Genomic DNA, 11,180 nt, shown 5'->3' on the forward strand with positions numbered 1-11,180 from the left:
CAAGCATGGAAGGAGGAGTGGCATCCACTTCCATAATAGCTTGCCTCCAGAAACCCTATGAACCTGGAGAGAGGATGAAAGGCACCCAAGCGTCGAGGACTCTCCTTCATAGGGTCGCTATGAGTCGCCTGCTAATTGACGGCAGGCACTTAACAACAACAACAACAGTGTTTGAAGTATATTTTTTCCCCAGTAGGCTTTTATTCCTTATCTTCCTTATTCTGGAAATACTGATGAAACCTACTCACCAGGGGTCACCCTACTGGCATCTGAAATAACTGGCATAGCTTTCTACACAAGGATCTGTTTTGGTCACCTTGTATTGCAGAAACCAAATTACTACAAGTTAATGGCTTTATAAAACATAAATTTCTTTTCTCACCATTTAGGAGATGTTATTTTTGTTCAGTACTGTCAATGTTGAGGACAATTTATAGAAACATTATGAATAATGGCTGAATCTTATTCTATCCTGTGCCATCCTCTTCATCTCTGACACACTTGAGTCTACTACTGCAGTCACCATATCAATCGATCTCATTGAGGAGTCTTTTCTCCATCACTGACCCTTCATCTTTCCAAATATGATATTCCTCTCCCAGGAGTAGCCTCTCCTAACAACATACCCAAAGTTTGTAAGACAAAGTTTCACCATCCTTGCCTCAAAGGAGCATTCTGGTTGTACTTTCTCCAAGATGTACCCTTTGCAACCCATGGCATATTCAGTACTCTTCTCCAACACCACAACTCCAAGGCATTAATTGTTCTTATATCATCCTTAGTCATTTTCCAGTTCTGAACTGCATAGCAAGTAATTAAAAAGACCATAGCCTGAATCATTACATCTTTGCTCCTTAGTACTTTGGAGAGCTCTCTGACAGCAGGCTTTTCCAATGCAATACCTCTTTTGGCTTCTTGATTGCTAGCATCAAAGGATTGTGGACCCAAATAAGATGAAATTATTGACAATTTTTCTCTTTTATATATATATCATATGTTATCTATTGGCACTGTATGACAAAGTGTCATAAATTTTTTTCTTCCTTGTGTTGAGATGTAATCCATTTAGAAGCCTGTAGTCCTTGATCTTCTGCAAAGTGCTTCTAATTGTTCAAGTTGAAGCTAACTAAAATTTAAAAAGTCCACAAGGACTAAAATATGATCTTCAGTCCATTCCACTTGAATTTAAAAGTCATCTCAAGAACAGGTTTGAGACATTGAACACTATTGATCAAAGACTAGATGAATTGTAGAATGATATCAAAGATATAAAAGAGCATAAAAGTCATTTCGGAGACAGAGGAGAAAGAAAAGAGAAAAAAATGGATGTCAGACAAGACTCTGAAAAAGGCACTAGAGTGTTAAGAAACCAACACAAAGGGAAGAGATGCTGAAGTAAAAGAGTTGAATAGGAAATTTCCAAGGAAAGCTTGCGAAGATAAAGCAAAGCATTATAGAAGAATGTACAAAAAACTGGAGTTGGAGAATAAAAAGAGAAGAACACACTTGACATTTTGAGAGCTGAAAGACTGAAAAAATAACAGTAAGTCTCAAGTTGGTTGCAATACTGAGTGATGGTCCAGAAACCATCAAAAGAAGATCTGATGGGAACCTGGAAAGACAGGGTAATGGTGGGCATAGTTCAATGTTGATTAATTTTGTAAAATATAATGAATGGGAATGATTCAAGGATATAGCCAAACACAATATATATGAATTTTTTTAGCAAAGCAATATAAAATAAAAAATTCTTTTTTTAATAAAAAAATAAAAGAAGATAGAGGATTTGATGAAATGTAATAATAAAAAGCTTTGATGAATTGTAATTGATATTATAAAATATTATACATGTATGCCAGGAAATTAAAAAAAACGTATTGTGATGGGAAAGTCTGCTGTTAGGGACCTTTCTACTCAAGAGCAACGGTGTCTTTTTGGAGACAAAGGTGTGCCTGATACAGGCCGTGGTCTTTGCAATCACTTGTTATGCATCAGAGAGTTGGACAATGACTAGGGAGGACAGAAGGGGAATTGACGCCTTTGAGCTGTGGTGCTGGAGAAGAGTATTGAATGTACCATGGACTGCCAAGAAAACAAACAGATTCATCCTAGAGAGGATTAAACCAGGCTACTCCTTGGAGGCAAGGATTCTGGGGCTTCGTCTGACATACTTTGGACATGTTGCAAGGAGAGACAGGTCTTTGGAGAGGGACATCATGCTGGGTAGAGTAGAGGGACAGCACAGGAGGGGAAGACCCTCTATGAGGTGGATTGATTCAGTGACTGGGGTAATCAGGATGGGTGTGTCAGAGGCAATGCGATTGGCACAGGATAGAGCAGGGTTTAAGGCTATTGTACATAGGGTCGCTATGAATCGCAAATGACTCGACGGCACACAACAACAACACATGATAATATGAAAACTAATAAAAATCTCTCATATTGAAGGAAATGGAGGAAGGATAAAAACACAAGGTATAGGAATTGATGGAATTCAATTGGCATTTTCCAACTAACAAATGCAACCCTGGACATAATCACCAGTCTGTGTCAGGAAATTTGGAAGACAGATACCTGGTTAATTGACTGAAAGAAATTCATATTTGTGTCCTTTCCCAAGAAAGGTGATCCTTCACAATGTGAAAATTATTGGACAATATCTTTAATATCACATGCAAGCAAAATATTGCTGAAGATCATCCAAAAATGGCTAGAATAGTACATTGCCAGAGAACTGGTCATCGTTCAAGTTGGATTTAGAAGCGAACATGGCACCAGGGATATCATTGGTAATGTCAGATGAAACATGGTTGAAAGCAGAGAATATCAGAAGAGTGCCTGGTTTTTGTTTTAATGACCATGCAAAAGAATTTGACTATGTGGACAACAACAAGCCATGGCTAGCATTGAGAAGATGAGAATCCTAGACCATTTCATTATGCTTACAAGAAACCTATACCTAGACCAGGAAACTACTCTCTGAACAGAACAGAACAAGGGAACACTACATTGTTTAAAATCAGGAAAAATGTGTATCAGGACTGTATCCTTTCTCCTACATATTCAATCTCTATGCTAAGCAAATCACTTGAGAAGTTGGGTTTATGAAGAGGAATGTGGCTTTAGCCTAGGAGACAGACTCATCAACAACCTTCCTTATGCAGATGACACAACTTTGTTCAGCAAATTGAAGAGGACTTATTTAGGAGATATAAGTACAAATTCAGGGGTCATGTCAAGGGGAAGCTCTGTCTCTCTGTTAGACAATCTTCAAGAGTCAGGGCATCTCCCCTCTCCATCTCTGATTCTCTCATTTACTGCTTGATTAATCTTTTTCATTGTTTACTAGATTAGATCAAGATGCACCCAACACTCAACCTGTCTCATTAACATAATCTCAAACAAGATTGTAGCCACAGTTGAGGATTTACACATTTTTCAGGGATTGGGGAGGGAATGTGAAGGAGAAATAATTCAATGAACGGCACCATCACAGTACAACAAACTGACAAAAGGCTGCTGTATTAAAAATATTATTATTACTGTTACTACTCATGTCCCTGACAGTAAAGAGCTGGACACCCTTATTCCTGGTCCTGTGTTTTATTTTAACCCTGTTCCACTGTATTTCTTCTCAGGCTGGCCTGGTACATTGGAGGTACGTATGGTCAGTTTTGTATACCATCATAGTTAGAGATCAAAGTAAACCCTATTGAGTCAGACAGAGTTGGATTCCCCGAACAGCTCAGCCTTGTTCCAATCATGTGACCTTTGGTAAGTAGCTGACCTCTCCAGACCTCAATTTCCCTACCTTTAATGTGGGACATTAAAATATATCTTACTGGACATTGGTAAGAGTTAAAACACTCTTGGCATCAGCAGCCAGGAAATTAAAAGTTGTGTTGTGATGGGAAAGTCAGCTGTTAGAGACCTCTCCAAAGTACTGAAGAGCAATGGTGTCTCTCTGGAGACTAAGGTGCATCTGATACAGGCCATGGTCCTTGTAATCACTTGTTATGCATCAGAGAGTTGGACAATGACTAAGGAGGCTAGAAGGAGAATTGATGCCTATGAGCTATGGTGCTGGAGAAGAGTATTGAGAATACCATGGACTGCTAGGAAAACAAATAGATTCATCCTGGAGAAGGTTAAAACAGGTTTCTCTTTGGAGACAAGGATTCTGGGGCTTTGTCTGACATACTTTGGACATGTTGTAAGAAGGGACCGGTCCTTGGAGAGGGGCATCATGATTGAGAGGGTGGAGAGACAGCACAGGAGGGGAAGACCCTCTATGAGGTGGATTGATTCAGTGACTTGGATAATCGGGATGGGAGTGTCAGAGACAGTGAGATTGGCACAGGATAGAGCAGAGTTTAGGGATGTTGTACATAGGGTCACTATGAGTCCCAAGTGACTCGATGGCACCTAACAACAACAACAAATGTAATAGAAAAATGCCAAATATTTTCCCAGAAAAACAACAGTTGGGAGTAACTTTTAAAAGAGCTTCTGCTGGTGTTGGCCATGAAGAGTTTCACTGGTAACCCAAAAGCAGTGTTTCTCTGGTGGTTCAAGTCCACCCTCGGCTCCTCAGCAGAAAGAAGGGGCCAGTCTCCTGTGCAAGTTATAGCTTCTGAGGGTCAGCTATGAGTCAGTTCTGATTTGATGAAATGAGTTTTCTTTGAGTCTTAGAATAGATATAAGTGATAAGTATAATGCAGACTAAGAAGGTTTGAAGCACACTCTGACACAGTTCTTTTGAAAAGTGAATTGCAGGCATTTGACGGAAAACCTATAGAAGAGGTTCAGGCATACTGAGTAACTAAAAAGGCCATGCAGAAGCTAAATGCCATCCTCTGTTCATAGGCCTGTCAATTTTAGGTTCTTTTACTCTCCAGGAAATCTAAGAGCGATTATTTAATTTTTCAGGAATTGTGTTTTAGACTGTGACAAGAAGATATAACACCTCCCTCCCTGATGTGAACCAGTTCAGCTTTCAAGAGAGAATTACCAAAAGACATCTCCAAACCAACATTTGCCACTTTCCCAGCAGAACCAGATTGAACCAAGGATTTACACTTCTTCTGAAAGAGTGAAAACATTTGCTTTTCACGTCATCCACATGTTTGCAACTTGGATGCCAAACTTAACATGCTACAGCTGGGCAGGCGAGTCAGACTCCCAACCAGTTCTGCTGGTTGTGTAACCCCAAATTCAGGCACTCTCTGCCCACATAAATCACCACAGATCCACACTCCATGGAGGAAATTAGCTCAGAGAAATGCCAAATGCGATAAAAAAATGAAATAGATTGACATTCCAATAAAACAAGCTCTTCTACCCTGTGTGCACCCACTGGGTCCCTGGAGACGTATATATTCCAGAAACAGCATTACACACACATTATAGTCCTGGTTCAAAAATAACAGAGCAGGGCGCTGTCTCTCCTATGACTGCCAGAGGGCAGCCCTGACCACTGTCCAGCATTCCTCCACGCCGGGTTCCTGTCACTGATGATGACAGATGGTCACCAGGGGAAGGTTCTCATGGAATACACGGCCTTTAAAGCAGAGGGGAGTGAACACATTCACCACATGAAAGAGATGTAGGAGCATTAGGTTCCAGCAACAGAATGTGACATAGTCCCTCCTAGGCTGAGGTGTAGGGAAAAGAAGGACAACTGAGGAGACTTAGCCAAGCCATTGGGAGACCTGCATTCCATCACACTTTTATGTCCATGCACCCAATGGCCTGAGGTTAATTGCTAGGTGACTCTACCCAAGACTCCCTGAGTGGTAAGGGTGAAGGAGCTAATATACTATTCAGATTTGGGTAGAAAAGCAAGCCGAGTCAAAAGAAGGCTCTCAGAGCTGCTCTAGGAACGATTGTCAATGGTTGGAAAATCATAAAGCCTTTTGAAGGGTGGTACATATAATAAAGCTCTGCCTTGTGTGCAGCTTTGTGGCTTTTAATCTTCCCTTACATTAAGGAGAGCTGTTGTTGTGAGGTTCCACCAAATCAGCTCTGACTTATAGCGACCATTTGTACAGCACAGAACAAAACTCTGCCTGATCCTGCACCATCTTCTGTCTCTGCTGTGGTTAAGCCCATTGTTTGTAGTCACTGTGTGTTCACCTCAGAGAACATCTTCCTCTCTTTTCACTAAGTCTCCACTTTACCAAGTGTGGTTTCCCCTTCAAAGGACCAAACTTTCTTGATAACCTGCCCAGAGTTAGGGGAGATGGAGTCTCACCATTCTTGCCCTCAAGGAGCTCTTTGGCGGCACCTTTTTCAAGATAGATTTATTTGTTCTTTTGGAAGTTCATGGTATATTCAATACTCTTCACCAATACCATAATTCAAAGACATTGATTTCTTGTTCCTTGATAAGGAAAGTTACAGGAAGGGGCAAACATAAGCAGTAAACATTCACAGTCTCTTAATTTATAGAGGTGAGGATCAAAACCATCAAATCAGTCAGGATCCATCTGACATCAACAATGATGTCCCTGGTGTCACTGCCTCTTCTAAATCCTGCTTGAACTTCTGGCAGTTCCCTGTCTATGTACTGTTCCAGCCATTTTTCAATGATCTTCAGCAGTATTTTGCTTGCATGTGATATTGCTGATAATGTTTGATAGTTTCCAGATTCAGTTGGATCGCCTTTCTCGGGAATGGGAACAAATATGGACCTCTTCCAATCCATTAGCCAGACAACTGTCCTCTTAACTTCCTGGCATAGACTGGTGAGTGTATCTAAAGGTGCATCTGTTAACTGAAATGTCAAGTCAATTGTGACAACTGACAAGTCATTTGCAGATAACACAACATTGCTTGCTGAAAGTGAGGAGTACTTGAAGAACTTCTTACAGAATATCAAAGAATACAGCCCTCAGTATGAATTGCGTCTCAATGTCAAGAAAACAAATATTCTTACCAGTGGACCATTAGGCAGCATCATAATGGATGGAGAGGAGATTGAAACTCAACAGCTTCATCTTGCTTGATCCACAAATAGCACCCTTAGTACCAGGAGTCAGGAAATAAGGAGATGCATTACACTAGGAAAATCTGCAATTAGGGACCTCTTCAAGTTATTGAAGAGTAATGATTTCCGTTTGAGGACTAAGGTGTATTTGATTCAGGCCATAGCATTCTGATTACTTGCTATGTATCTGAAAACTGGACAATGAAAAAAGAATTGACATCTTTGAGCTGTGGTGTTAGAAAAGAGAACTAAAATTCCATGGATGGCCAAGAGAACAAACAGATATGTCTTGGAGAGGGTGCAGCCAGTGTGCTCTTTGGAGAAAAGAAGGATGACACTTCATCTCACATACTTTGGGCGTGTTGTTGGGGGGCTATAACTTGGAGAAGAACATGATGCTGGAAAGGGTGGAGGGTCAGCAAAGGAGAGAAAGACCCTCAACCATTGGATTGATATGGTGACTGCTACAATGGGCTCTAGTGTGTCAGGATATGTGAAGATGGCTTAGGATAGAGCAGGGTTCAAACCTTTTTTTTTTTTTTTAGCACAACACAGATTTTAATGAACAATGAATATCATTCCCGGGGCCAAGCAGAAGAGACATCGAGGATCCAGCGGCGGCCTCAGCATAGCCTCCACGCCTCTCGTTCTGACTCCAACAAGGTCAGCACGTCGCCCTCGCACATGGGCCCTTTCACGTTGAGGATGATGGAGCGGCTCCTGTTGTCCATGAACTCCACGCGCACCTGCGTGCACTGCCCTTGCGAACCGGTCCTGCCCAACACCTTGGTAACTCTGGCCAGCTTGGTAGGCTGCACGCGGCTGGTATCCATGATGGCCGTTCGGCCGCGGGCAGGCGGAAGAGGGTTCAAATCTTTTGTTCATAGGGTCAGTATGAGTCATACTCAACTCAATGACACCTAACAACAACAACCTTCACAACAAATATATTATGCTGGTATTCTGGTCCTCATTTTGACAAGAAAATTGGGTCCAAGTGAAATTGATTACCTTATTGGAGATCTCACCTCTCAGAATTCCATTGATCCTCGAGATATCTGGTTCCAAGGACCTTTCCTTCACTTCACTCTTTACCTCTATCATTCATTTCTAAAACTATTTTTGAGTGTTTAGTATGTAACCATAATCATTCTTTGAATTGTGGTGTTGGAAGTATTGAATATCCCATCGACTGACTGCCAAGAGAACATACAAATCTATCCTAGATGAAATGGAAGCAGGGTGCTGCTTAGAAACACAAATGGTGACACACCATCTCACATTCTTTAGATGTGCTGTCATGAGTGCAAGGTCCTGGAATAAAATATGTCATGCTTGAAAAGATGTAGGGTCAGGGAAAGAGAGGGAAACCCTCGATAGATGGATTGGCACACTGACTTTAAAAATGAGCTTGAGCACGTCAGAAATCATGGTGATGGTGGTAGTGCAAGGTTCAGATCAGTGTTCATAAGGTCACTTCAAGTCACAATCGACTTGAGGGCACCTAACAACACTAGCAGGAGCTATTGTTTGAATGAACCACTGGTCTTTTGAAGAGCAAGCTTCTGAACATTATTCCATTCAAAAAGTTAAAAATGGCGCTCCGAGCTTGTTCCAGTGCAGCATACATTGATCAAACATCTAAGAAAGCCCCTTCATTTACATCATTTTTGGGGAAACTGTTATAAAGAGAAAAATTCCTAAAGATAATTCTGGTTTTGTTTTTGTATGGTTCTTTGTTTTGTTTGTTTTATTTTCCCTTCCTCTTATGGCCAGGAGGGACTAATCCTTAGAGAAGGACATCATGCTTGGAAAGGTGAAGGGACAGCGCAGGAGAAGAATGCCCCAAGATGGATTGATACAGTAACTAGGGCAATGAGGGTAGGTGTATTGGCTCAGGACAGGGAAAGGTTCAAAGCTATTGTGCATAGGGTTGCTATGAGTTGCAGGCAACTTGACAGCACATAACAACAACAACAACAACAAGTACATATTAAGTTTTGAAAAACCAGATAAACATTGAACTGTACACCAGCTTCTGTCTATTTTGACTCATAACTTTTTAGTGTATATCAGAGTAGAACTGTGTAAGGTTTTTGCAATGATTGCTGGGAAATGTAAAGAGCGAGAAAAAGAGGAGCGGAGCCAGTTTGAGATGATGCACACAGTGCCTGTAACATATCAGAGATAGGGAGGATAGTGCAAGCTTGGGCAACAACAGGTCTGCTGTAAATGGTTGGAAAATTGTAAAGTCTCTTGAAAGATGGTGAGTATAATAAGAACAGCAAACAAGAAATGCTGGCGAGGTTGTGGAGAAACTGGAACCCTGATTCACTGTTGGTGGGAGTGTAAAATGGTGCAACCCCTGTGGAAAGCAGTATGGCGCTTTCTCAAAAAGTTGCAAATAGAGATACCATTTGACCCAGCAATTCCACTACTGGGAATATACCCTGAAGAGACCATAGCTGACATCCAAGCAGATATATGCACACCCATGTTTATTGCAGCTTTGTTCACAATAGCAAGGAGTTGGAAACAACCTAAGTGCCCATCAGCAAACGAATGGCTAGAGAAGCTGTGGTATATTCGCACAATGGAATACTATGCTGCATTAAAAAACAAGGAACTCATGCAATATTATTCAAAATGGTTGACTCTGGAGAACATTATGCTGAGTGAAATATCCCAGTCACAAAAGGACAAATATTACATGATGCCACTGTTGTAGAATGGGACTGTCCTTGGGGTTAGGGAGAGACTGAGTAAGATGGGTTCAATAATGTATACTGCACTGAAGCAGAGGAGGGAGAGAACCGTCTAAAAGAGAGATGTAACTGGGTATTTCTGTCATCACAGGAGACTAGAGTGAGGGCTACATGGTGGAGGGGACCTGGGGGAGGGTTTGTAAAACAATGAAAGAATCTTTTCTTTTACTTTTCCATAATTTTTGGACTCATCTACTTATAACTTGTTAGTCAAATTTGTGTCTTCTAGGTTGCAACACCCCCATGATACATCTTCAAGGATATGAACAAGTACAGCCAAGCACAATCAATAAGAGTGCATCTAAATTCCAAAATCAATCTCCATAATAGTCTATGTGTTTCCTACTGCCAAAGGGGCCCTTTAGAGTAGTGAGAGAAGATCTTCACCCTGAAACCCACAGCGTCCCTTTTCAGCAGGAAGTAGCTAAGAGAATACGCCGTGCCCTTTTCCTTATGACTCAGGGTGAAGTCTCTCTCAGGGAGGAGTGATAGGGAATGGCAAAGGATACACTGACAAAGAAGATTAATCAGAACTGGCTTTGACAAGCACTGTGGCATTTGGACAAGAACAAACTGGGAGGAGGGTAGAGAGAATAGTGCAACAATGAATGAGTGGAAGCCCAAAATCTCTGTAAATGTTTACGAAAATTAATAAAATATAATTATAGAAAAAAAAAAGAAAGATGGTGAGTATAATAAATCACTGCCTTGTGTGTAGTCTTCAAAGCCATTGTGGTTTTTGTTCTCCCAGCTTATAACTAGACAATGAATATGGATGAGACAAGAAGAATTGATGCCTTTGGGTTGTGGTGTTAGAGAAGAGTACTGAATGTCCCAGGGACTGCCAAAAGAGCAAACAGGTCTATCCTGGAGGAAGTAAAACCAGGGGCTCCTTAAAGGCAATGATAATAAAACTTCGTCTCACCTACTTTGAGCATGTTGTTAGGAGAGGCAAGTCTTTGGAAAAATAATTCAAGCTGGGAAAAGCAATGGGTCAGAGAAAGAGAGGAAGACCCTCAACAAGATTTACCCAGTGACTGTAGCCATGGACTCGAGCATATCAGATTATGGGAAGCCAAACTTTATACCAAATATTATGTGAAAACCCTTGTTCAGGAATTGAAGGAATTACAGATATATAAGTTGGGATTTCTCTTGTGGCAGATCCTAGAAAATGAGCTGTTTGTTCCCTGAAGACAGGAGACAGCCAGGTGTTACTTCCTGAGCTAGAGTTCACCCTGAGGCATCAAGGTTAATAGCTAAGGGTAGACCAAATTCTTGCATTTGTGGACCCCTCCTTCCTGAGTCAAGCAGAAGGTTTTCAATAGAAAGAGCTTGGCTTCATTTGCATTGAATTCTCTTTGTGATTTACTTCCTGATAATTTTCAATAAAGACACAGAGAAGCTTGGCTTGGGGTCTTCAGTCA

The 11,180-nt window shown here is 41.1% G+C and overlaps 1 protein-coding gene across 1 annotated transcript in view; it reads right to left on the reverse strand.

Moving 5' to 3' along the window:
- LOC102870663 (40S ribosomal protein S28-like) overlaps nt 1-7,821 on the reverse strand; it is a 76,602-nt gene extending 68,781 nt beyond the window's left edge. Inside the window, exon 1 of the mRNA XM_006887114.1 lies at nt 7,622-7,821. Within this exon, the coding sequence (XP_006887176.1) occupies nt 7,622-7,821 (200 nt within the window). The remainder of the gene's footprint in view (nt 1-7,621) is intronic.
- Nucleotides 7,822-11,180: the final 3,359 nt, after the last annotated feature.

The sequence above is a fragment of the Elephantulus edwardii genome, unplaced genomic scaffold (assembly GCF_000299155.1).
Source record: "Elephantulus edwardii isolate Elephantulus edwardi_28Jun2011 unplaced genomic scaffold, EleEdw1.0 scaffold00054, whole genome shotgun sequence".
Lineage (NCBI taxonomy): Eukaryota > Metazoa > Chordata > Mammalia > Macroscelidea > Macroscelididae > Elephantulus > Elephantulus edwardii.